Here is a 26,623-nt window from a genome sequence, read left to right on the forward strand (position 1 = left end):
GATGGCCCAAGAAAGGGGGAAATCAGTGACCCCAATGTTCCAGGCAGATAGGCAGGCAAGGCACGATCAGCACCTTGGAGAGAGACCTAGATGTGCTAATAATCCTGCAGCTGAGGCACAGCATACAGTGTCATAGCCTGGCTAGGTATTCATTGACTAGAGGCCTCACCAGCTGTATCTGGCCACTGACTTCTTCTGGCCTGTGTTTTCAAGCTGTAGGGATATCTCCTCTCCTGATCCTCTGAGGAGTCTGTGGTCCAATGATCAGAATCTGGTGGCAAAAAGTGTCTCCTTGGGATTCAAGGGAGGAGAGATGGACTCCAGTGCTAACAGCTGAGATCCACATGGGGCAGACCAGAGACTGGATCCACCTCCTCCATCATTCCACAGCCATGACAAAGCCCTAGTTTGGAATTCCCAGAACACATTCAGGCCAACCTGACGCAGCACGTTACATGTTGCAGAAATTCTTAATGTGAAACTCTTTACTTTGAACGCTTTAGTTTTTAAAAGCTAAAAACCGCACTTTTGAAGAAACACAGGTTAAATTTATTTGACACAAGCGTTGATTTTTTTAAAACAAACTCTTATTCCCCCGCCACTGCCGCCTCCCACTCCCACCCCCCACATTGGAAACATTCACCATAATGTGAAGCCAGCAATTCAGAATGCACAGCCTCAGTTAAAAATGCATCCATCTCCAGCTGCCTGATGGGAGGTAGAAGAACCAGTAATACAGACTGAAGTCTGGACTGTAGAGATTAGATTTACACTGGACACGCTACAAGCTACTTTCCAAACTACCAAATTATGTTCCCAAAATAATTGACATCCATGATTCCTAAGCATTGAGTTTTAAGAAGTGCTGTTTCATAATGGGACCAAGAGAGAATTCTTAGCAACCTCACAAAATTACAGTCCCTGGAGTTCGGGGTAGGGGAAAACCACGGCAACTAGTCTGGTTTCAAATGTCCAGTACAGATGCATCCTTATTAGACACCTCTCTGAGGTAGTTAAACAAAATCTGTCCTGCCACCAGTTTCAGGAGTTGGTTGCAAACACCTTCAAAGCCTAAAACAAATCTAAAAGGACCAAACCACTTTCAGGGAGGCTGGCAAGTGGCATGCTCCAGCAAGGAAAATGAAATTCATGTTGAAATTTAAATTTCAAAATGCAAATTTACCTATCAATTGTGGGGGGGGGGCATGTTTACATTTAGCTACCACAAAACGTCTGTTTTTGGTGTTTGCATAAATCTAGCTCCTGTGTACTGTAATCTGAATTTCAGAACTCCTTACACAATAATAGATCTGGTATCAAAGCCAGAAATGGAAACTAGCCAACTTTCCTTTAAAATTATCATCCCTGAAGACAGACATTCTCGTATAAGTCCAAAAACAGCAACAGGATACCTGTGCTAGACCTGGTGTGAGAACATTGACTAAGCAAGGGATTCCTTCCCTTGCTGGCAGCAGGCCAGTACTGCAACACAGCAGAAGAGGTGAAATTAGAAAACGTCCTTGGTCCTACCATATATATATATTTGTCTTCTGAAGGGGCAGAAGGCTGTGCTGGAATCTTTATACTGATATTGCAAAAAAAGGGGGGGGGAAGGAGGGTGATTATCCCATGTTGCTCCACAGCCAAGGAGACATTGGTTAGGTAAGAGCACAAACAGGCCTTGTCATCTCAACAGTAGCTAGGGCTGAATAACTACCCCTGCTAATTAGACCTGCTCTCAAGAAAAGAGAACGTAGATCCTGCCAATGGTAAGTAGCAGCAGGGCCACCTCACACCACTAGTGGCAACCTTTTTTTTTGGTAGATCCTCTTCTACACCTATGAGGTTAAAAGTGGTTATGTTCCTCATGTTCAAAAACAGGCCTGGTCTTTCCTTCAAGCTAGGGAGCAGTGCCACGGAGGTTATTCTCACCACCAGGGGGCAATGCAAGGCTGCTCTCCCAAGTTTGCTGGTCCATGGGTGAACCTGTTGTGTGGGGGAGTCTGCCATCTTGAAGTTCCCGAGGAGAGTCTCGACTGCGGCTGGATGAAGGGGAAAGTGTTTCTGTTGGAGGTGACAGAGGAAGGCTGTGGGTATCTGAAGGCTGAAAGGAGGTGGTGGTGGACTCTGTGAGGTTAGCTACCGTTAGCGGAGTGGAGGCAGGAACTGCATTGGAGGGTGCAGGGGTCCCAGCAGTCCTTGTGATGAGGAAAAGGAGCCGAGGATGAGTCAACAGAGAGCCAAGAGAGCTTGGCCTGGTGGGAGAAGGCCTGAGGTTTCCTGGCCTATTTGCAAGTGGCAAAGGAGACCCTGATCTTATCTGAGGAGTCACAGATTGGCCTAGTCGAAAAGAAGGGGGTTTGGCACTTGGTGGCCAATTGAAACGCAGCTTGATGAGACCTCCTGGTCTGGTATGATGGAGATCCACATTCTCTGGTGCCGTTGGCCTCGTTGGCACAATCTCCCAAGCACTTGCATTACTTGCCGCAAGATGAACATCAGGACCAAGCGAAGCAGGTGTGGGAATGGGAGTGCAGAGGCTGCAGTTCCTCTCAGACATTGGGTCCATGGAACGCCTCTGGAAGGTTTGCAAGCCTGCCTTTGATTCTCCATCTTCCAAGTGAGAATTGGCTAGGCTCTTCTCCAGCGAAGCCACATCATCTGTTGTGAAACAACCACAGACTAGGCTGAGCGCTGCTTGCCCTGAATCATTCCAGTAAACTCTCAGCTTTTGGCCTAGGTTACTGACCACAAATTCTGAACTACAAGGGCCATAGATGCACATAAACACAAATGCACATTCTGCACCACACCATGAGATGCAAACACACACACACACCATAGTGGCAAATTTCTGAGCTTTCTTGATTCTGAGAGAACCTGGGAACAACTAACACTCTGCTTCCTTTGGAAGCACATTGCAATAAACTTGACAGCTTTGAGACAATTTACATGATTAAAAATTTGGGGTTGGTGGGAATTAATTTAAGAGACAGCCAGGAATTAGGAGAATTAGCTCCTCAGCCTCCCTCACTTCCTCCACCAGAGGTGAACTAGGCTTTATTTCACCCGGGTCAAAGGCCCAGTTTGCCACCACCCCCACATGCATTCTTTCCAAAATGTGAAAGAATTTTCTCTGCTGTGAGATTTGACAATGCTGAATTTATATCACAACACAAAATCACATGGCAGACCCAATGCAGGTACGATGAGCACCCCTACCTGGAACTTCATTACCATGGCAGTCGGGGCAGCAATGTGTAGGGGGGCCAAAGGGCTCCGCACAGGTGCCTGGACAGGGCCTCTTCTCACAACTCACCTCTCCAAGCTGAGGGACACAAAGCAACAGAGGAGAGGTTGAACTGGTTCAGACAAAAACTGGAAATCATGGCTTCTTCCTGTTTATTTATTGAAAGGGGTTTTAACCCACTCAACGCCAAAACCTTCTCCCACAGCAGCTTACAGATCACTATAAACAATAGAAACCCTGCCCACAGGCTTACAATCTAAAAAGACACACCACAAAAAAGTGGATTGGGATGAAGGAGGAGATGCACACACTCATGCACAACTTTTTTCTGATGACCAGCTGAGTTGGAAAAGCTCAAAGGGAGGAGTCAAAACTTGCTGGTCTCTCAGCTGCTCAAGCATCCTTTCGTTTCCCTCCTCTGCTGGAGGCTGATGTAACAGCTTCAGCCATGTGACAGTGGATGATGAATCAGGCATCTTAGCAATCAGCACATCAATGAGTTGCAGTGAGCCTTTGTTTGCGTGGTTCCCTCCCCTTTCACATATCAGAGGAAGGCTTTAAACTAACTACAGTTCCCTGTGACATTATAACTTGGATAACTGTTATGTTGATTAAACAATGGTTAGTGAAAATACGTTAGGATCAGCTTCTGGTTTAAACAAATCACAGTTCCAAGCTCAGGTGTCACAGGAAACTGTGGTTAGTTTAAAACGGTAAGTGGATGCTTCTGGCAAGGGAATGAAGAGGAGACAGGAGGGAAAGAAAGAAAAAAACCTTTTCCCCAAGGAGGTAAAACAATATTTTCAAGCTTTGGGGTTCTAGATAAAGAAAATTCATTTATTCTTTTTCTAGGCTGCTGTCTTGCTAAAGGCCACCTGATCTCCTTAATGGAACCCCTAAACTTTATTCCCAGGCCTGCTAACAATAATAGCACTAATACAGAGCAATGGGAAGATCAAGAGAACAGTGTGGGAGTGGAAGTGTAACGCTTTTGAACTGCAGCAGCAAACCATCCCAGGCTCCCCCCCCCCAAGAGCTGCACAACTCACCTGACAAGTACAATGAATGCAGGGTTCACCTTCTGGTACAAAGACATGTCCATTCACCACTTTCCTCCCTTTGTAATTGCAGTCTACGAAAGGAGAACAGCACAACAGATTTAATTTTAGCCATAGAGACATTGCACCTAGTCTGATCAGAGAGACAAGAAACCAGACATATTAGAATGTTGGTATTCACACACATAAGTAGGACAGTTACTTCCTCTAGCACTAAACCGCGACTATCACAAAAATCTGGAATGTTCCAGCTACTTAATGCTGCACAGTTGCAATGTACAAGTTAACTTATATAAATGCATTCCCGTGCAATTTAGAAGGCAATGGGAGAACAAACCATCAGCTACTGATCTGAATACTATAAAACCATTATAATGACTGGTGTATCATTTTCATTTTTAGTGGGGATTCTATATTGCACAACTAGCCCTCATTTAAAAAAAAACCACCAAAACAATTTTTAAATTATTATCTGGAAAAGCCCTAAGATCATAATGCTTACCATGACAAACTGGACAGCACTCTCCTTCTGGGTGGAAAGGATATGTACAAAAGACAACACAGTCCACAGGAGAACACGCCACAGAGCCTAGCTATAAGAAAAACACACACACACACACACACAGAGAGAGAGAGAGAGAGAGAGAGAGAGAGAGAGAGAGAGAGAGAATCCTGCATTAAATGGCAGAGAAATATGGAGAGCCTTGCCTTTCATTTCAAACCTCCCAGCCAATCTGTTTCAGGATACAGAGCATCTTATATAACCCTAGGCACTTATTACTACTTGTTTATCTGGTCCTTTTACAGATCAATTCAACTTCTTGGCTGTGGCAGCCAGCGGCGTAGCTAGCTGCTCGGGTGCCTGGTGTGGCAAGCACGTCCTGCAGCCGGGGGTGGGACGAGCCCATGGGGGCAGGGCGAGCTGCGTGGAGCCTCTCCACCGCCTCCCCCTCAGCTGTAGGGTGGCTGAGGGAGAGGCGGTGGGCAGATGCAAGCTACACGCTGCCGTTTCAGGCAGTGCCAAGCCTGCAGGCACTCAAGCTGCCACGCCCAGGAGAGATGAGTGGCTCAGGCACGCTGCAGGCCCTGGGTAAGTGCCGGCCCCCGTGGTGTGGCGCCCAGTGCCACCCACATTTCATTGCATTTGTTGACTGAACTAAAATGTTTCCCGAGCCCAATTTTTAAAATACTCATATTTTTGTCATTTTGTCACACCCCCCCACAGTGATGACACCCGGGGCGCACCCACCGCACCCCCTTCCTCCGCCACTGGTGTTGGAGGCACTGCTGCATCCAGAGCCCTGTTGCTTGCCTGGGCAGCAGTCGGGTTGGGGGAGCAGAAAGATTCTGCTTTTGTTTTTTTAAAAAACAAATTCGGTGAACATCTCAAATTATCTCAATAACACAATATCAGCTTTTCAAATTCATTTCAATAAAGACAGCATCTTTACTGCCAATGCATTAAAAAAATTAATAGCAACTTCAGTCATATAACATTCTATATCATAAACACATGACATCCTTCCAAATTAATAGTGCAGCCCTTTAAATGTCTCCTCAGAAGTAAGCCCTACTCAGTTCAACTGGGCTTTATATTCCCAGATAAGCAGGCATAGGATTGCAGCCTAGGGTTGCATACACACTATAACTTTCAAAGCACATTTGAAAAACGATTTCCTTCAGAGAATTCTGTTAAATTTCCCAGCAATTCATAACGAACGACAGCGCCCTTAATTCTTTGAGATAATGTGTTTCAATTACGCTTTAGAGGAATATAGTGTATACACAGCCTAATTTTCTGGGGAAGCTGCCTTATACAATCCCAGATAAGACTTTAGCCTTCTTTGGGCTTTACATTTACAGTTAAGTAAACCTGTGTGCAAAGGCAGTGCAGGTGAGAGCATTACCTCCACCTCTCCTGTTGCCATCTCACTTGCCTGCTGACTTGTGGAAGGTGACAGTCTGAAGCAGTGAGCCTTTTGCATCTGTGGAGGCCTCCCTTTGCATTTTAGAGCGCTGATGCCTTGAAGAGGGCTGCTGTTTGTTGCTGTATTTTTGCTTGGTCTGTAGCAGGCACGGGAACACTGTGGCCTTGTTATTGGACTGCAGCTCTCATCAGCCCCAGCCGGCATGGCCAGTGGTAAGGGGTGGTGGGAATTGTAGTCCAGTGACATGGGCAGGGTCACGGGTTTCCCAAGCTTGCTCTGTAGGACCTGTTACTAGGACAGAACACTCCTTATAGGCTGGGAGCATAAAACAGAGAACTTACCAAACAAATGCAGCTTAGGCAGGGGTCCAAGACAGAGGGGAATGTCTCATTGTTGTAAAAGACCCTTCCTGCATAGGTGCAGCCTTCAGTCAAGAAAAAAGAAAAACACGCTTAGTTTGTCAACTTGGGTCACATCAACAACCTGCTTTTATCTCATTCTTTTATCTTGTGAACTGCCCTGGGATCTTTTGACAAAGGGTGGTATATAAATCTAATAAATAAAATAAAAAATATAATAGGGCAATGTGGGTCATGACTCTTAACAAGCACTCTTTTTCAGCCAAGGCCCCATCTACACTATACATTTAAAACACCATTATTCAGCTTTTAACAGAAAGAATCCTGGGAGCTGTAGTTTGTTAAGAGGGTTGAGAGTTATTGGGATTGAACCACTTTGGAAAGTGTGGATCTGTGAAGGGAATAGGGTGGGGGGGGAGGTGGGGGGGTGTCTCCTAATAACTCCCAGCACCCTTAACAAACTACATTTCCTAGGATTCTTGACATAAAGCCATGCATTTTTAAAGTGGTGTGGTGATGCTTTAAATGCATGGTGTGGATGGGGCCTTACATATGCAAACAGCAACAAACAGCAGCAGTCTTCTTCAGACGTTAGATTTATGCTTAGGTAAACACATGAGGGTCAGTGGGGACAAGAACACAATCTTTGCATTCCCATTCCCAGCCAAATCATGGAAGTCAATTCATGGAGCATAGTACGCTTGTGGGCTTCCCACAGGTATTCAGTTAGCCACTGTGAGAACAGGATGCTGGATTAGATGGGTCTTTGGCCTCATCCAGCAAAACTTGCCTTTTGTTCTTTCTTTGGTGACTTGCCATACATTTAATATCCCTGGGAAATTAGGGTTCCAAAACAAGCAAGGAGCCTTCAGATACAACCCCACCCCCTTGCTCCAGATTATTGCCCTGCTGTTTTCAGTTCTTTCTCTATATGAAAACATTTGGGGTCAAATGAACATGCACTGTAAGAAGCATTATATATGACAAGATATTTGTCACAGACTGTACTTCTTGCATTTTGACCCCACTGTTTTGCAGTTGCTCTCTGTGCTGATGTGTATTCTGCACTTAGAATAAGCAACGTAATATAAGGAAAAGCAGGCAAGTTAGCAACAACAGCAAAAGTTGTTTTCTGGCTGTGGATTCTGGTGTTCTGATTTCCCTGAGAAGGGAACAGCTGTCTGAGAAGATGGAATTTACCTGCTGAACAATCTGGACAGCACTGCCCAGGGATCCGGATTGGGTGAGGACATGTCTCCAAACACTCTGTCCTCTTACAGCTCACTGAGCCATCTGCCTGCAACAGAAAAGAACTTCACAGAAACCCACAGCACAAACAGCTGGACTGTTGCAGGCAGATAGATCGATATCACCCCAGAAGAGACTTGAATTTCCTAGAGGTATCTGTCTTCGAAGCAGCACATATTTTCTGTCCCTGTGTCAGTTTTCATAAAAGGTTCCAGAATTGTTCAACTGCTTTACATTTGACACCTGAAAGCCCATGGTATGTAAGCAATAATTTTACAGTTTCATCCTACAAAGGTTGTTTATAATCCTAGAATTCAATGCCTGAAGTCCCATTAACACTCAATAGACTAACTGCTCTGACATCACTTTGGCTAATTATATGGTAATCACAGAAGCCAGGATAATACCTCTGCCTGCCTAGATCCACTCTGACATCACAGCAGGTCAGCAAGTAGCACTAGGGAAGATAGGGCAGGCAGAGAGATCACAGGTTGAGGCGATGGCAAGAAGGAAGGCACAGGATCACTGGTGAAGGTTAATTCATTTAAAACATTTCTCTGCCACTACTCCCCCCCTCCCAAAAAAGGGTCCACATGGCAGCTTATACAAGTCAGTGGGTTCAGTGACACTTATTGTCTAAGGACTGTGAACACACTTATTTAATAAATAAAAGGCACTTCTGGCCTCCTAAACAGTCAGGAGAAATCAAAGCCTAAATTTCATAATTTTTGTGACATACAACAAGAACACAACTATACCCCTTAGGATCCCAGCATACACAGGCAAACAGAGACTGGGGTTAGAACTACAGTACATTGTTCCAAGTGTCAATTGGATTCTCCTAGTCCTGGCTCAGCTAAGGTGGGGGCGGCAGCAGCAGCAGCAGCAGCAAAGGGCTACCATGGTTTTTGCAATAGGAGATTGGGAAGTTGAAACTGAATGAAGTAGAGCAGGTTATCATTCACCTGGCAGATGCATAACTCACAGGGATCACCCGGTGACCAGATCTGTCCAATTGGAAATTCAACTCCGTTGTCATCCACAAAGCAACCTGGCCAAGAAAAGGGGAACAATGGAAGGAAGCAGCTGTGAGCACAGAGTGGGGACCTTGGCGAGAGGAAAACAAGGTGTGTGTGATGGTGGGACAGTACAGCACAAAGATGCTTAGCTCACCAGAAGCCATGTACCATGGGCAAACCTATCTGATAACCCATTGCCTACAATTACATATATACATCCTCATGCCACAACAACACGCCCCAGCCATTGAGATCTCCTTACCTGTCATGGGTGCAGCCTTTCGGCAGGTGAAGCAGCACTGCCCTGGGGCCAACAGCCAATCATCTCGGGGACAGTCCAGCGTGGGACAAGGAGTGAAGGAGCACTCAACTTCACCTTGCTGAGGAAGGGTGTGAGGGCGCATGTTACCCACAGTAATTACAAAGATAAAGATAGGAGATCCACAAACTCTTCCTTACTGAGTTTTGCAAAACAAGGGAATCGGATCCTGCAATGCCAGGGCTTCACAAAGCCCACCACCATCTTCTACTATGCCCCTGCAGACCTTTCTTATAGAGGGGCCCAAGGGCCATCAGCAAGAGTATCCTTGCCTAGTGTTACTAAGGTTTGCAACAAAGGCAGTTTAAAATGACTCTTGTTATACTGAAAGCTACTCCAAGCCTTGGCCTGTGCTAAGCAATGGGCAACATAAAACATGCAAAGATCTTCGAGAAAGCCTGTAGCTTGGTAGCAGAGCATCTCCCTTGCATGCAGAAGGCCCCAGGTTCAATTCCTGCTGTCTCCAGGTAGGGCTAGGAAAAGGTCCTCCCTGAAACCCCGGAGAGCCGCTGTCAGTCAGAGCAGGCAGTATAGAGCTGGGTGGACCAAGGTTCGGACTCAGTATCAGGCAGATTCCCATGTTCCCAACTGAATTGACATGTAAAGTTACTGCAGCGGGGGAAACGTTTTGTGTTCTGTCTAACAGGTAAGGAGATTTTACAAGGAGTCCAGAGACTGTGACTGAGAATCACCAGTACTCCAGAGAACAACAAACACACCTAATGGTGAGTGACATGGCTAGCAAATCCTCTCAGATCAGGAGCATGGAGGGAGGCCTAGGCCAACACCTACCCTGCACACACAGGTGGTACAGTCATCACCATCCAGGCTGAACTCAGCCCCCTCTGGGTATGTCTGGCCGCGGAAATGGCACTCAGCTACAAAGGAAGGCAAGAGTATGTCAGCGATTCTCTGGCAGATCTACTGGAAAAGAGCATTAGTAAGGTTCCTCTTCGGCTGCAGTGCCCCATTTATGGAATGCTGCCTCTCAGTGAGGCTCTCCTAGTGCCACATGAAATTACTTTTAGGAGCCAGGTAAAAAGGCCTTTCATTCGTTCATCTAGGGCAGGCATAGGCAAACTCGGCCCTCCAGATGTTTTGGGACTACAACTCCCATCATCCCTGACCACTGGTCCTGTTAGCTAGGGATGATGGGAGTTGTAGTCCCAAAACAGCTGGAGGGACGAGTTTGCCTATGCCTTATCTAGGTTCTTTTTATATGCTCAACTTTTATGCTGGTGGTTTTGCTGTGTTAGCTGCTCTTCCACTTTGATGACGGTTGAGCACCAAGCTTAGATGTGTTGCTGCACTAATTATTATTTCTGCTGAGTTCCTGTGAACAGTCTTGGGAAGTTTTTAAAACAGAAAGGCAGCATAAAAGTGTTTCAGATAAGTAAGTCCTTTGCTGTCCCTCCTGGTCAGTAATCTTGAGGGGTAAGTTTTTGCTTCCTCAGGACGTGTGGCATTGCACAGGGAGAACCACATAGTTGCAGGCTCCCCCATATCAAAGCTTCCTTGCACATAGAAAACTCAATGTCAGGGAGAAAGGCTCTTGCCTAATGCTCTCAAAGCTTGTCGCTTGCAGCTCTGTAAGAGGCAAGCTACAGTTTTCAGGATTCTCTGGGGAAAGCCATGTGCTTTAAATGTGATTTTCATCTTTGTCAATATATTGTGGCAGGGGGCTTGTGTTTTCCCTGTTCATAAACTTTGGTTCAATAGAAACTCAAACTTCCGGGTAAAATGATAAGATCATGAGAAAGCATTCCCCCACCGCACCCCCGCTAATTGCAAGCACTCTCATTAATTGGACTTGTGTTATCTTGCCTGTATCAGGGTTTCAGTAATTGGGGGAAATTCCACAGCTGTGAAGTCACATGTACACCCTGGATTCCCGGTTCTAGAAAACTACAGCCTTAAATGACTTCCAGTTGGCTGGGAAGATTCAGGATGGTTACTAAGCAAAAGAGTATAAAGTTACCCCTATGTCTTGTAAGTTTTGCCTCACCTTCCTGACTGACACCTATATTACATCTCTGCATAGGATCATGGATTCATTTTAGTAATGTATTAGACTAAGTTAGCTAGCTTTATTGTTTTTGTTTTGTGACTTCCCCAATGGGCCTTTATTTCTAACAGTATTTTCCTTTCCTATTTCTCCCGCTTAGTAATGGGTTTCATGCAATACTGCTATTTTGGTTATTATTACTAAAACCTCTTAATTTCAGCGTGCCTTGGATCTTCACATTCCCTGCTGCATAATTTGGCTTATTTTGCCTGAGGCCCCCAGAAGCAGAGAATGGTACTTCAACTCTTGCTCATCGGGACATCTTGGAATATAGCCTAAGATCTCCTGGCTCGGGTTGGGTGGTTGGTTTTACCCTTGGATTTTAGTAATGCCCAAACCCCCAGAAAATGCTGGTCTGGCTTTTGGGCAAGACTTTCTTGATAATCCCTGTGAGGGAGCATTCAGCAGTGCAACCCACTCCCTCAGCAGAGTGAAGTGCTGTTCCAAAGTCAGCTTTACCCCAGAATAATAACATTTTTCTCAATATGTGTTCCAAGCGCCTTACACGTAGGGTGGCCTGTCTGTCTAGGCCAGGCCTTTGGAAGAGTTGATCTCACACCATTTCTACTACCCTTCGTTCGGCCTAGGAAACCACACCTTTCTCTGTGGAGAGGAGAGTGCCCAGGGTGCCCCTCAGGCCCTGTCTGCTTTGTGAGTGAGCATCAAGTAGGATGTTGCAAGCTATCTACCTGGCTGGCAGGGACAGCAGTCGGTCTGAAGAGAACTGGGGCATGGAGTGGGTGCACATTCTGGAGAGATACAGGATACGTTGCCTCCCTAGAATCAAGAAGAGAGCCCTCAGCCAAGGTCACGGGTAAAATCAGTTGCAGATCACATGCCACACACAGGAATCAGGTGGCTATTCCTCCCCTGAAGTAAAATAACTCAATTGCCCCCTCAGATAGCCCTACACAAAGCTTTCTGGGTCACTAGTTGTCTGCACAACTGAGACATTCTCATATGCCATAGCAAGGGCAAGGACCATTACGCGAAGTTCAACACATGAAGGGCGGGTTAGCAATGGCAGCAAGCAAAGTGATGAATATGCCCATTTCAAAGCAAGAAGGTGAGCTAACCTGAGGGACACGTGCACACCTTCCCTGGAACCTGTGGACTTTGTGATACTCACCAGGCAGACGCAGATTGTGCAGTTCTCCTCAGAAAGAGAAAAGACATCCCCCTCAGCTCTGGCGGTCCCATAATAGAAACAGCCTGCAGGAGACAGGAATGTGAAATTTCTCCTCAGAGGGGAGAAGAGCCTTCTGTGTGTCTCATCTCATCTTGCCACTCCAGATTAGGAAACACTCATTGGCTTACATATGTAGCCACTTTTAAAAGGATTTGGCCAAATGACACATAATCTCCAGTATTTCACAGATGAAAGTAAGGATAGGTTTGTACCCCTCCTCTTTTATATTTTTGGGTATAAAAATCCCCATACCAAGGTCACATCCACACCATGCATTTAAAACACAAGGTTTCCTCCAGAAAAATCCAGGGAGCTGTAATTTACCCCTCACAGAGCTGCAATTTCTAGCACCCTTGTAGTTCCCAGGACTCTTCGGGGGATGTTTTAAATGTATGGTGTGGTTTTAACTCAATGTCCTTGTGTGTGTGCATTCACATTTGTCTGGGAAAGGGGAAAAGGTGTATCCACTTTCCACTCTGAAATTTGCTTTGAGCCCCTTTTGTGGGAAAAGCAACAAATAAGTAAGAATAGCTTCTAGAAAACCTGGGGAACGGGATGAAAAATAAAATTTGGGCTAACGAAACTTTAACACGCCACTCCAAAGAGGCAAAATTCGGACAAAATAAGAGATACCGGTGGTTTAAACCAGGGACGGCTTCCAGAAAACAGGGACTGTCCTTGGTAAACTCAGAGGGTTGAGGCATACAGTGGAATATATAGTGACAAAGTCCCCAGTTTAGGTGTAGGGAAGGCCCATGTGCCACAACCAGTCCCATCAATGCAGTCTTAATCTTGAGGGCGCTTCTCTCACCTGTGCAGCTAGGACAGCACTCCCCCTCCATTGGAGGAACTGGGTGGGAGCAGGCAACCTCACACATCAATGCTCCACACAGCACTTGCCCGCCCTACAAAAGGAAAAGACAGTCACTGTAAAGGTGGCTGCAGATTTGACACAGAGGCAGGGCGGGAGAAAGCTAGGAACCCAGGACATACCACACACCTCACAGGAGCAGTTCAGGCACCCTGACTCCACCCAGTGGCTGCCATTCTTATGAAAAGTCCCTCCACGCCAGCAGGCAGAAGGCAGGGCTGTGGAGGAAACCCCTGGAGCAGAAGGACTTGTGGGAAGGAGCGTCGTCATCTCCTCCCGCAGCAGCGATGGCGGCAGTGGGCTCTCCATCCTGGAGGGCCTGGCGGTCTTTAGCAAGATGGGTGCGCCAAGGGAGGGACTGGGTGGAGGGAATGAAGGGGTGGGAGAAGCTGCAGGAGGGAGCACAGGGAGAGTGGGGAGGAGACGGGGAGAAGGCGGGGTCCCGAGTGCCATGTGGGGAGCGGGTGCTCGGGATGGAGCAGAGCCCCTGGGGGGCACGGCAGGAGCCACCGAATCTGGAGAAAGGCGCAGGAGAGTTGGCGGGTGCTGGAGAGACTGCAAGATGGGAGACGGGGCCAGGCTGGTCTTCGGAAAACCTGGGTTGCAGGGAAAGAGGGAGGGAGAGAGAAAAGCCAGGTTCAAAAATCCCCAGAAGATGCACATCAAAAATTAAAGGCATTTTCCAGCACACTTAGGAGCTCCCCACCTGAGCCACTCATATATTTATAGCTACTGTGGCAGGTACACACTCACCCTCACATCATTTGGCCACAGAAAAACAGGTACTGTAATAGTAATAGGCAAAGAGAGTTGAAGTCCATTTGAGAGTGAAGCTTTTTAACCACAGAAGAGTCATAAGTTTTGAATGTCCATCTCGGCCCTCATGCTTCTGTCTCCTCCCTGACATACCTCACATGTATTCCTAAGCATTTCCCAAGCAGCTGAATGCATATCCCTCATGGTCTCTTTCTAGACAACCCATTTATATCACAAGAAGTGCACAATTGTTGTTCCTGTGGTGCAAAGAATCATTTCTTTCTTCTAGGTAGCACTTTGGATGTGCTTGTGGGCAGCTGTTTTCTCAGCAGTCCAAGGGTAATATTTTCTTTCTGGAAATGAGCAACTCAGTCTCCACTCCACCGCCTGAGCAGTGAGGGCAGTCCACATTGCGGCTGCTAGTGTCTATTGGACAGTGCCTGTGACATCACTCAACATAAACAACGCAACTCAACCCAGATGACGAAGGATGGAAAGATGGAAATGGTCTTTACCTTCACAGGACACTCTGTCCACACTGAGCCGGTAGCCTGGGCGACAGCTGCATATGAAACTCCCGAGCGTGTTGTGACAGGAGTGCTGGCAGGTTCGCTTCTCACTGAGTCGCCGGCATTCATTCACATCTGCACCAGATGCAGCACTTACTTCAGGGCTGGGTTGGGCTCAAGCTTGTGGCTCTACAAGCATTCCTGTTGCTTAGCCATACAAGGTCAGAAAAGGGATCGCACAGCAAGGGACCTGGTGCATTACCACACGGTCAAAGCTGGGCTCGGACCAGCCTTGAGGCCCCTTTGATGCAAAGTGTATTTGGCCAGAGGATTGCAAACACAGAGACACACACAGGGACACACAGCCTCCCTCCTCAGCTGATGGTTACTGCTCCCTCACATCACTCCCATCAAATTATCAATGTGATGACCAGGGAGGGGGCAACTTAGAGTCTCTTCGGGGCACTGGGAGTGGATGGGCAGATATAAAATAAACTAACAAACTAAATATTTTTTTAATCTGGAGGCAGCAGGAGGTTTTCTCTGGAAAAAGCCAGGCTGGGTTAGTGTATCTGGCAAAGGGAGGTAACCTACCTCTAGAACACAGGAAGCAGCCTTATATTTAATCAAACCATTCTTCCATCTAGTTCAGTATTGTCTAGACACCAATGGGTTGTGACTCTTCAGGGTTTCAGACAAGGATCTTTCTCAGTCTTATCTGGAGATGCTGGGTACTGAACTGGGATCTTTTGCATGCAAAGCAGATACTCTGCCAGTGAGCTACAGCCCTTCCTCTGCTAGGTTGTACAACAGAAGTAGGGACACCTACCCACACAGGAGTGCTGGTTGCCATGCAGGTAGAAGCCGGAATGACAGGAACATCGATAGCTGCCCATGCTGTTCTTGCAGTGGTGCTGACAGGGTGTTGCTAGGCACTCATCAGTATCTAGGAGCAAAACGGAGGATGCAAATGTCGATATCGTTTGCCCCACAAAAATAAACCGATCTTTGACATCTTCCTTAAAAATATTCCAGCTCCATCCCTCTCCCCTCCTATATTCCCAATCATACTCACCTTGACAGCTGTGTCTGTCAGCAGAGAGTTGCATTCCTGGGCCACATTCACATACAAAGCCACCTTCTGTGTTCACACAAAGTCCCTCACAGGAGGCACTCAGGCACTCATCAATGTCTACAGGGGGAAACATTCCCATGTGTCAATGAATGAAAAAGGCAGTTGCAATTCTGTGTGCAGCTTACTGTGGAAGAGCAATGACTGAGTAGCACTAAGAGCCCACAGTCAGGAAGCTCCTTATCTCCCTAGGAGTAGGGCTTCAGGCCCTGCTGGTTCCATGTAAGAAAGACACCTCTCTTCCAGCTCACCTGCACAGCGTACGCCATTGGCTGTCTCAGTCATGGAAAACCCCAGCGGACACACCCGTGCCACCTCCTGACAACCTCCATGATTGCAAGCAAGGTCACAGCCATACTCTCCACAGGCACCAGGAACGTCTGAAAAGACAGAGAGGAGAAATTTCATGCCGGGGAATGGGACTCCCTCACTGAAAGAGGGTTAGAAAGCAAGAAGGAACCCTGACCATTAGGTAGGGGAGTGGGAGATGCAGGTAGGCAATTTCAGTGTTACATTTAGATAATTGTAGACTCTGGACTTAAACACTTGTTATGTGCACAACAGATGACAACCTCAAGGTGTCCCCCTGCCCATTCTGTTAAGTGTGGCCCTGGATATCTGCCCCAAAGTCTATCTGTGAATGAACATCCAACTGACTTCATTGCTGGGGTCTCCCTACTGATAGATAGCAGGGCTTGTTCTAAGGTGTAAGAGGGCCTTCTTGGCAGGAAATTTCTGATTTACGTCATAGTGTGCAGCAGCAGGCACTTCCCAAAATGACCTAGAGTGACACTATCTTGGAGGCATTGTGGGAAGTCAAAATGGCGGCTCCACACTGCCTGGGAAGAGAGACCTAGAAGGCTGGTGTTGGTGCAGTAGTAGGCCTTGTTGGGGCCCTGGGACCCTAGCAGCTGACCAAGGATGCTGGAGTTGGTGACTAGGAGCAAATTAACCAAAGGCCGCACTTTTGCAACAGAAGCAGAGATGAGCACAACCCCAGTTGCATGGGCTTTTGTTTCAGGAAGAGCAGAATGTGAAAGAAGAGCAGGCAAGAAAAAAGGCAGGTGCCATGGCAGGCTTAGGCTGCTGCACATCATAAAGCACATTCAATGCACTTTTCCCCACCCAAAGAATCCTGGGAACGAAGATTTGTTAAGGCTGCTGAGAACTGTAGCTTTGTGATGGGTAAACTACCCTTCCCAGAATTTTTTGGGAGGAAACATGTGCTATGAAAACATGGTGTATAAGCAGCCTTAGAGAAGACACACGTCAATCAGGAAGAACTTTATTGTCTCTTGCCAGAGAAAACAGGATGCCAACAGGAAATTTATGACTTTACCAAGCTACAACTCTTGCCAATGGCTATATAATCACAGGCAAATAACAGGCAAAGGTGCCCTAAAAGAAGTGGAAGAGGGCAAGCAAGGGAGGACCAGGCAGGGCATCACTGAAGGTACAGTGAGAAGGGCACAAGCCAGATACTTTGAGGGGGATGCCTCTTACAGGGAAAGGGTCAGAGGCCCTTGCAGGGTTCAGAAAACCCACAATGGCTGTCCAGATTGCTGGAGGAGGATTGCTTGCCCCAGAAGCTCCAGCATCCAGTATGAGCAAGGAGGCAGCACCGTTGATAGGTTTGTTGTTATTGGGGGTTGGGGGGTGGAATAAAGCACTGCTTGACCAATAAACCACTGCCTTCTACTACAGCATTCAAAAAACATAAGAACATCATAAACTTTGCATGGCCATTGTTGCAAAACCTACGATTACATAAACTGAAAATCATCCAGAATGTTACAACATGTTTTCAAAAGCCTTGTTCGGATTAAGTGTTGCTCTTAATATAGGTAATAATAACATGAACTGATTTCCCTTAAAAGCAACCAACTCTCAGATACATTTGAAGGATATTTCACTAAGCCTTCGCAGCAAAAGTCTTGCTTTCTATGCCCAGAAAGGAGGGGAATTTTAGCAATTAGCTCGGTCCATTAAAATGTTTAAAGGCTGGATCTGGGCAAAGGAGAGGCAGAGCTTCTGCTGGTGTAGACCCATTGGGCTGAATAGAGCGAGGGCTGCTAGCCTTCTTTGGCCTGTGGGCTCATTTGCAATCCAGAGACACACACCACAACCATAATCATGCACACATTCACTTTCCTTGCTTTCCCCCTCAAATCAGATTGAGGGGCAGTGATATTTTTGGAAGGTAAAGTTGGATAGGCAAGATTTTATTTTGATTTTTCCCAAGCCCAATTTGGGGGGGGGGGCACAGAATCCTTCCCTTCATCTCATAACCAAAGTCTAATTAATGCATGAAGGTGCATAGAGTAAGCTGTCCTGCCAGGTTTAGCTATGTCACTTCCCTTATCTTGGGGGGAAATAGGTAATCAAGCCTAATGTTCCCATCCAGTCCACCTGAGAAGCTCAACATGGGAAGAGGTGTGAGCTAATTGCTCCAGCTCAGCCACACAGTTCTCATTAGCCACTCTTGAATTCCTATACCAATAGGGACTTTCACCACTTTATGTAACTATGCTAAGTTTTACTACCTGTGCAACTTTTTTCTGAATGCTTTATGGAAAAGCACATGAATCTGACCTTGGAAGAGTTTAAAAGTAAAACCGTGTTTAACTTACAAAACAGGTGTCTATTAGGAGAAATCAGCATCAAAGTGCTGATGAATTTTCATTGAAACTTCTAATGAAGTTCCAATGTTGTTCTTATTTTTACTATGTATTTTGTGGGTTTTACATTGCAATTTTATGTTGTGAATCGCCCTGAGATCTGTGGATGAAGGGCAGTATATAAATTTAATAAATAATAAATAATAAGAAGAAAACTTTTTTAAAAAATTAATCGCAAGCTGATGTGGAAATAAGGAGAAATGAAGATGGGAAGAATGGGAAACAGAGAAACCAAAACTGACAGATTTGCACATTCCCAGCCAGCCCTCACAGGAGTCCACATAGCAAACTGAATAACTGGCATCATCCCACAAAGTTCTCCTTACCTTGGCATGTAATGCCCTGCCCTCCATCCCTGCAGGAACAGACATTGGGAGCAATGCAGAAGCCACTTCCACAGCCAAAGGAACAAAGCGCTGCGAGAAGGTCCAAGAAAGCAACAGTTAACAAAGACAAAAAATTAGGATCTTAATCCCACCACCACTCTACGCAACCACAGTGCAGTAGAAGAGAACCACTCTCATGCCAAGCAGGAAGGAGCCCAGTTAAGAGATCTAGCAATAGATCAGAGCAGAATTACAGGTAAGGAAAGGGATTTTTTGGAAGAACTTTAAAGATAAATGAATGAGTTAGATGGGGAGGAGGCACTAAGATGCTTCCAGGCCGTGACTATTTTGGGGTGGAAAATGTGGGATAACGCTTGGAGGCAACATCATCTAGCCTCCCTGCAAAGAAATAATAATTAATTCTCATTAAGCAGCCAGCACATTCTATTCTCCCTGCAAATAAATCAGGATGAATGCTCCATAAACAGGTAGTGTGAAAGCACCTTCATTTGATCATTAAAAAAAAAAAACACAATCTAATCAGCAGGTACTACAAATGTTTGCTGCCAAGAAATGGATGTCAATGACGCTCCCTGTATCTAGAAGAAATAAAATCCCGTGTATATTTATGCAAAAAGAATTCCCACTGTATGCAATGCTATGGAAGTGAGGACAGGATTGAAGCATTCACTGCCCTTTTTAAAAATAAAACATCATCTTCTTTTTATTCCATAGGCATTTCCACGCTACTGCCATCTGCCAGTTTTAAACTAATGCAACTATCCTAGCTCCTTGCCTGCCACCTGTGGTTTTGCAAGCATACTGAAAATGCTCAGGTAGAGCCCATTGATTCCTTACAGAACTACAACTCCCAGCCCATTCAGGAGTTGCCCAGTCTAGCTGCCTGTATTCATTGTTGCATGAAAATCCCAGCTGCCATTTGGGTGACTTCTATCAAACACCACCCCATCCCCTCACCCTGCCACAAAAAAAAAAAATGATCTATTTTCCTTCCATGCTGTCTGCATGGGCATTGTGACATCAGCCTTGCTGCTTGCTCTGCAGGAGGTAAGAGAAGCCCCCACCCCCTCCTTCTAGGGCTGGACTTGGCAGCACTTGCCAACAGTGACATCTAACAAAAACGGTTAGTGAGCAGCATGTTCTCATCTCCAATTGCCAGATGCCAGAAATGAATGAGAGCAGCTGGTAGTAACCCGCTAAGGACCCAGCAGCTGGACCTTACGTGTCGTCATGCGAGCAAATAAGCAGCTAAGCCAGGGAGCACCACCGCTATGAGCAAATGCAGCAGGACGCCACATTGGCACAGCACTAGGGGCCAGCGCTGCTAGACTAGGGAAATCAACCTTTGCAAGATGGGGTGCTGCGACAGCATGTACACTAGAAACATCTACTGTGTAGAGGTGTGCAGCACTGTGCATGATGCTATGTGACCGACCCTGAAAGCTTTTTGACCGTTGCAGCACATCGATAGGACAGACTTAATATTGGTTTTATACAACACCTTAACAGTGGTGGCCTCCCCTAAACAATCCTAGGAAGGCTATAACTTGGGTATAAGAGCATCTGCTTGGCCTGCAGAATGACCCCGTTTCAATTCTTGGCATCTCCAGCCAGGTAGGGCTGGAGAGACTCCTGTCTGAAATCTTGGTGGGCCATTGTCTGCTAGTGTAGGTAGACCATTAGTGTGATTTGGTATCAAGTGGCTTCCTATGTTCCTAGTTTGCTGAAGTGCTGGAAATTATGACTGAGCTGCCTTATCCCCCCACAGCCCACCTCAGTTCACAAAACTGCATGCGCGAATGGACTGCTGAAACTAATTAAAAAGCTGTACGCCTAGTATCTGATACTAAACTGACAACCTAAGAAGAGCCCTGCTGGTTCAGGGCCCATCTAGTCAGGCATGCTGTCCTCACAGTGGTCAACCAAGGTATTTGTGGGAAGCCCACAAAGAGAACCTGAGTGCAATAGTTCTCTCTCCACTTGTGATTCCCAGCAACTGGTACTCGGAAGCGTACTGCCTCCAAAAGAGCATAGCCATGCTTCCAGAACATAGCCATCGAGGCTAGTAAGTCTCATCCTCCATGAATTAGTCTAATTCCTTTCTAAACACCACCAAAGGCACACTCCTATTCGTGCCACAATTTCTACGCAAGGAGTCAAAAGTATTCTTTTTTTGTCCGGCCACTTTCCTCGGAACCCCCCCCCCCCGCTGTTTACCGCTGCATTGGAACAAATGTCAATCAGATTTCCCATGGAATCAGCTGTAAACAGTAGGTTTTTCCAGGGAAACAGTGGGATGGGGGGGCACTTTCAGACCTGTGCCTAGAAATTGTGGCACAAACAGGAGTATGGATGAGCCCTAATTTGGTGGCCATCATCACATTTTGTGGGAGCATTCCATTGTTTAATTGTGCACTGTGTGAAGAAGCAATTTGCTTTGTCTTGCCTTGAACCTTCCAATATTTAGATTCTTCAGTTCACTAATGAGATTTAGCAACAATACAGAGCTGATGTCTTCCAAAGAACTCCAGGTACTTACGCATGGTGCACTGTCCGCTGCCTGGAGATGGTATCCACCCAGGGCAGCATCCGCTTCCAAAACCAGAGAGGCAAACATGTGGTCCGATGCGACGTCTAGGAATAGGAAAGAGACGGACTGAGACATTTCCAGGAGTGAAAAGTAACTCTCCAAGCTGCACTGTTTTGAGGACTGAGACACATGCCTCCTGCTTATGGCGGGCTAAGATTAGCAGTATGCTCAGGCTGCCAGGGGTCACATCCCAGAATCCTGGGAACTGTAGTTTTACCCCTCACAGAGCTACAGTTCCCAGGACCCTTAGCAACAAAGGTAGTTGTTTTTTTGAGGGAAGCAATGTGCTTTAAATATGTGGTGATCAAAGGATTCCAGGCACTGTTGTGTTGTAGTTTACCCATCACAGAGTTACAACACCCAGCAATGCTTAACAAACCACAGTGTCCAGAATAAGTACATGGGAAGAAAAGGAGTAGATGGAACAGTGGCACATAGGTCTCAGCCGCACTTCCTTTTGTGCAGGTCCACACTTTAAAGCTCTGTTTCTGAGCGGTTTTCTTTTGTCCGTGGAAGAACCAAATTGCCATTTGCTTAGATTCAGTTCTAAAATGTGGGCTTTCCCAGGGAAAGTGCCTGGACAAAAACACGAACATCACTCAGACTTGTACCTAGACACAAAAGGAAGCCTGAATGAACCCATAGAGAGAAAGCTGTGCCCAGGATATGTGGAAACACAGGTACAGAAACCACTCTGAACGTAATGATAAACATATACACTATACAGTGGTAGCACATTCAAAGCACATCCTCCCCTCTCAAAGAATTCTGGGCACTGTAGTTTGGGGGGGGGGTGCTGGACATAGTAACTCTGTGGAGGGTAAATTACAGTGCCCAGAATTCTTTGAGGGAAAGAATGTGCTTCAAATGTGCTTTAAAGGAACAGTGTGTATTCAGCCTTCTGGGCTAAGACACACAATCACTCTGCACATGGTTGGGTACTTTCCACCCCCAGCACCTTTCTCTCATCTGTACTGATGCAGGTTGTCTCTCTAAATTGTTCCCCACAAGTACACATTCCAGTTTTGCCTGCCACTCCGGGTTTCCCAGGCATGCAAAGCTGCAGCTGCTGAGAGGTGGTCAGTCAGTGATGGTGCACAGAATATATACCAGCCCACATTTGAAAGAAAAAGAAAAGACAAACTAGGACTTTGGGCACACCGTTGCCCTATCCATGCAGTCCCTCAGTCAGTCAGTCAGTCAGTCAGTCAGTCGACCTTTCATCCCAACTTCTTTGGTTGTGCAAGCTGAACTTTGTTCAGAAGTAAATTTGTGGAATTATGCTTCTATTCAGGCACATCATGAATTTTATAGATGATGGGGGCAAAAGTATGAAGGGGGCAGATCAACTGCACTGCAGCCTTCAGAAGAGAACAAAAATAGGTAAGAAAGAGGTGGTGGGCACCTCGAGGGAAGCAAAATACTCCTTCAGGCAGGAATCGCTGTCTCTCTACACATGATACAAACAAACAACCCCCTCTTGGGCCCAGAACAGGGGGGGTCTCCAGGTCCCGCAGCCAAGCTCCAGGAGGTAGCTGTGTGTGTTTTGGTGTGCGTATGTGTGTGTGTGTGGAGGTCTGGGACTTGGCTGCCCCTGTACAGAGATGGGTATGGGGGGTGGGTACCTCTCCACGGCGAAGTTGGCAAGTTTCCTCCTTCCTGTGTAGACTCTCCCCTGGGCCCCTTGAAGGAACACAGAGACACAGGCAGCCTGGAAGAGCAGCTCGGCGAACATGACAGGCGTCTCTCTCCCAGTTCCTCAGAGATGCTCCCTTCAAGAGAGCTCTTTCCTTTTCCCCCCACAGGCCCCTCTCTACTACAGCATGGCAACTGCCTGGACTCTCCTCCCCAACCAAGGATGAGGCTGGGGGCTCCTTCTGGGCAGAGGGAGGGGAGCTGGGATCAATGATCTCAGGCTGGGGGCAGCATTGGGAACAGACTCCTCCTCCCCACAGCCAGGCTCAGATTGCTCAGCTCCCCCCCCCCCACACACACACCCCATGTGTACAGACTGGAAAAAACTCTGTGTGCTCTGTGTGTGTGTGTATGCGTGCCTCCCCCCTCCTCTCAGGGGCAGGGGCACCTCGAGAGGAGATGAGGAGGGAGGATCCAGCATTCCTAAAACAGCAGCTCTGTTGTTTGACTGGGAAGAGGCTTACCCCCCCCTCACCACCACCATCACCCCCCTTGTAGGAGTCTCCTTTTCCACATCTGGCAAGGCTCAAGAATCGCCCACCCCTCCCCTCTCTCTCTGGGCTGCTTTCCCAACTGCACCAAAGAGGAGCTGAAGGAGATAAAGTGTTCCAAGCCAGATCCAAAGGCGGGCTGGGGATTTGGGGAGGGGGCAAGACAACGCCAGGCATGTGTGTCAAATGGCGAATGTCGGAGAGGTGCCACTTGTGATAAATTGGGGGGGGAGGGAGCTGTCCCAGAAAGGAGGCGCTGCAAAGCAAAATAATAATACAGGGCAAAAGGCCTTAGGTTCCCGTCACTTTGCATTTTCACTTGCGTCCTAAAACAAAACAGGTGTCTCAGAATTCGACCAAAATGTTACTATTTGCTATGTGCCCCCCCCCAACTTTGAGATTAGCTAGAAACACAAGTACATACCTGTGGATGCACACACACTTACACAACCCCCGCTTATCTTCTCATCTAGGCTAAGTGGCGTAACTATCATTCACAATTTTGGAGTAGAGCTGATCAAAGCTGTTAAGATGGGCCCCATCGCAGATGATACATCTCAAAGCTATTATTGTGCTAACAGTAGCGGGCTTCCCTCAGCAGAGAGAACTGTCCAAAATTAGGCAGATTCTCACCAAGTGGTGGAAGTAAACAAGGGTGGGACTTGGGTCAACCCACATTCCAAACGCATGGAGCAGCGATCACTTAGCGTGGCAGGAGGCCTGGTCACAATATGGGTGTCTTTCATGGTGTTGACTCAGTAATTGCACAGCTGCCGCACAGAATCCAGACTTGTTGAACTATCACATTTCCCCAAGCATTCTAATAACATCGTTGGGCAAGCATGATTTTCCTCCCTGCTGGCAGCTCACCTGTGATTTGCAAATGCCACGTGTTGCGTGATTGAAGAAGTGTCCCTGGTAACACCCTGGCACTGCGGGTAATGAGCAACTCCATTTCCATCCATCATGGCCATGCAATTTTGTGGACTTGCAAACTTTCTAATTTTTTGTTTCCTACATAGGCTGTGTGCACATTACTGACTTAAAACACAGCAAGGTCCTTTTCTTTTCCACAAGTTGGATTGAAGCTGGTTTGCGGTGGGTGGGATGGGGGGACACAAAAATGTAATTACGTAGAAAAGAAAGGAGAAAGAGCAGATTGTGGCTAATGTCTTTTGTACACTACTTCCCAAACCAATGGTGAGAGCACACTGGATGCAGAGTAAATGGGAATGTGTGCATAGCCATTATTAGCGTCCGAGTGCTCTTGTGCCATAGAACTTACATAATCCTTTTATTTTTCAAACAGTGGCAACGAGTAGTAAAGTCGCTTGTCCCTTCCTCCAGCAATGCCCCATTAAGGGAAGGCTTTGCTTTAAAGAAGTCTTCACCAATCTGATGCCCTACAGCTGGTCTGTGAAATAGGACAGGCCCATAGCTCAGGGGTAGAGCATCTGCTTTGGATGTAGAAGATTCCAGGTTCAAAACCAGCATCTCCAGGTAAGGCTCTCTGAAACCCAAGAGATCTGCAGTCAGTCCAAGTGGACAATACTAAGCTAGATGGACCAATGATCTGACTCTGTATAAAGAAGCCTCCTATGACTGCCAAAAAGGACTGAATCTTTGAAGTGGCGAGCGATTGCCTCCTTGTTTTTCTGAATCACACTTGCCCTTTAGACAGAGAAACAGCGTCCCTTCCTTTATACTTTGACCACACTGGTCATCATGGATCCTGCCAAGTCACATTGTTCCTCCCAAAGGGAAACAAAGAGGGGGAAATCTCCTCTTCAGAAAGCTGCCACCGCTGCTTTCCAATTGGGCTACATTTTGGCTGAAAAGCAGCCCAGGCTGCACAGCTCTGAGATTATTTCTCCCCTCGCACACCAGTTTCAAGCACTTTTTGTACCTGGAGAGGCAGGTAACTTGGTTTCGAGAAGGGAATGAACAAACAATGATAGCAAGAAAACACACAAAGATCCCTGCTGGTTGAAGCCAAGGGTCCGCCTAGTCTCTTTCCAGCTGTGTCCTGCCAGATGCTTCCATGAAGCCTTCAAAGCAAGGCATGAAAGCAACAGCCCCTGCCACCCAGTTTTGTCCGAAGTGGCAGCTAGTATTCAGAGGTATACCACCTCTTAATATGGAGGCTCCATTTAGCTGTTATTGGATGCCACCTACAAGCCAAAATCTATTGCTAGATTTGGTCGTTAGGTAGGAGCAATACTCTGCAACTCCATACATAGAAAAAGGACATGTAAGGATCTTGCTGATGGGGAGCTAATCTATATATTCAATGGCAGGAGGCATGGGGAGAGAGACCCTCTCCTGCTGCTATATTACTTCAGAATGCAGGTATGGGACCATGTGTATGACTGCTTCCCTACATTAAAGCAAACAGCCATCTTAACGTGTGTTGACTTGGGGGCAATTCTCTAATATAAGAGTGTTTTTAGGCATTGGCCTGGTGGTGGTATCATGGCCCCATTTCGCCAGAAGCAGTTCCCGCCCAACCATTTCAAAAGTAAATTTCAGAAGCATGAAAAATGAAGGAAAGCACTGTAAGGGGAATCAAGAGGTATGCCTAGCTGTCTTGCTAATCTGAGAACACCCATGAATTTATTCACTGGTGAGCATGTTTGTGCACGTGAACAGAGATTTCGCAAACAGAAAGTAGCCATCCTGGTTAAAGCTATGAGACGCTGTTAGTTTATTCCAGGCCAAACCAAGAGAACTGTTGGGAATAGACCGTAATAGTCTTAACAACACTGAAGTTTCAGATCTCTTAATCATTCCTTCTGGGAGTGCAGCCAGGCTCTTTGTGAACGCTCTTACTATAAAACAACTTGGCCATTCGCTACGCAGGAAGGTTTACAGCTCTGTTGTAAGGTTACATGGCTAGTATCTCTTATACAAGAAATGTTTCCAAACACCCTGTGCCAAGGGAAAACCTTTTGAAGGATACGCTGTTTTACGGGAAGCTTGCAACCTTTGGCACCAGCAGAATTAGCACCTCATCTTAGTAACAGAATTGTACTGTGAAACATAAATAATGACACTAAATGTCTGCCAGACTGTCAGCAAAAGTGTCTTGGCATCTCTTTAGAAGGGATGGGAAACCAGAG

General features: G+C 46.7%; 1 protein-coding gene across 4 annotated transcripts; it reads right to left on the bottom strand.

The window, feature by feature from the left end:
* Positions 1-526: 526 nt before the first annotated feature.
* On the bottom strand, positions 527-23,286 carry VWCE (von Willebrand factor C and EGF domains). Of its 4 annotated transcripts, none has more exons than XM_083575915.1 (20): positions 22,944-23,286; positions 21,268-21,362; positions 18,708-18,797; positions 15,955-16,083; positions 15,647-15,763; positions 15,401-15,517; positions 14,578-14,706; positions 13,436-13,902; positions 13,247-13,340; positions 12,376-12,458; positions 11,936-12,023; positions 9,974-10,059; positions 9,125-9,242; positions 8,829-8,894; positions 7,796-7,888; positions 6,578-6,660; positions 4,811-4,901; positions 4,300-4,382; positions 3,223-3,328; positions 527-2,661 (listed from the first exon to the last, which is right to left on the bottom strand). In XM_083575915.1, the coding sequence occupies exons 1-20, from the start codon at positions 23,051-23,053 to the stop codon at positions 1,901-1,903; spliced, it is 3,006 nt and encodes a 1,001-aa protein (XP_083432041.1). In that variant the 5' UTR covers positions 23,054-23,286; the 3' UTR covers positions 527-1,900. The 4 variants fall into 4 exon arrangements, with proteins under 4 accessions (XP_083432041.1, XP_083432040.1, XP_083432043.1 ...); XM_083575914.1 differs by having other exon boundaries at positions 7,796-7,892; positions 8,809-8,894; XM_083575917.1 differs by having other exon boundaries at positions 7,796-7,892; positions 8,809-8,894; positions 21,268-21,894; positions 22,944-23,133.
* Between the last annotated feature and the right edge of the window lie 3,337 nt (positions 23,287-26,623).

The sequence above is a fragment of the Podarcis filfolensis genome, assembly GCF_964270895.1.
Source record: "Podarcis filfolensis genome assembly, chromosome: 1".
NCBI lineage: Eukaryota > Metazoa > Chordata > Lepidosauria > Squamata > Lacertidae > Podarcis > Podarcis filfolensis.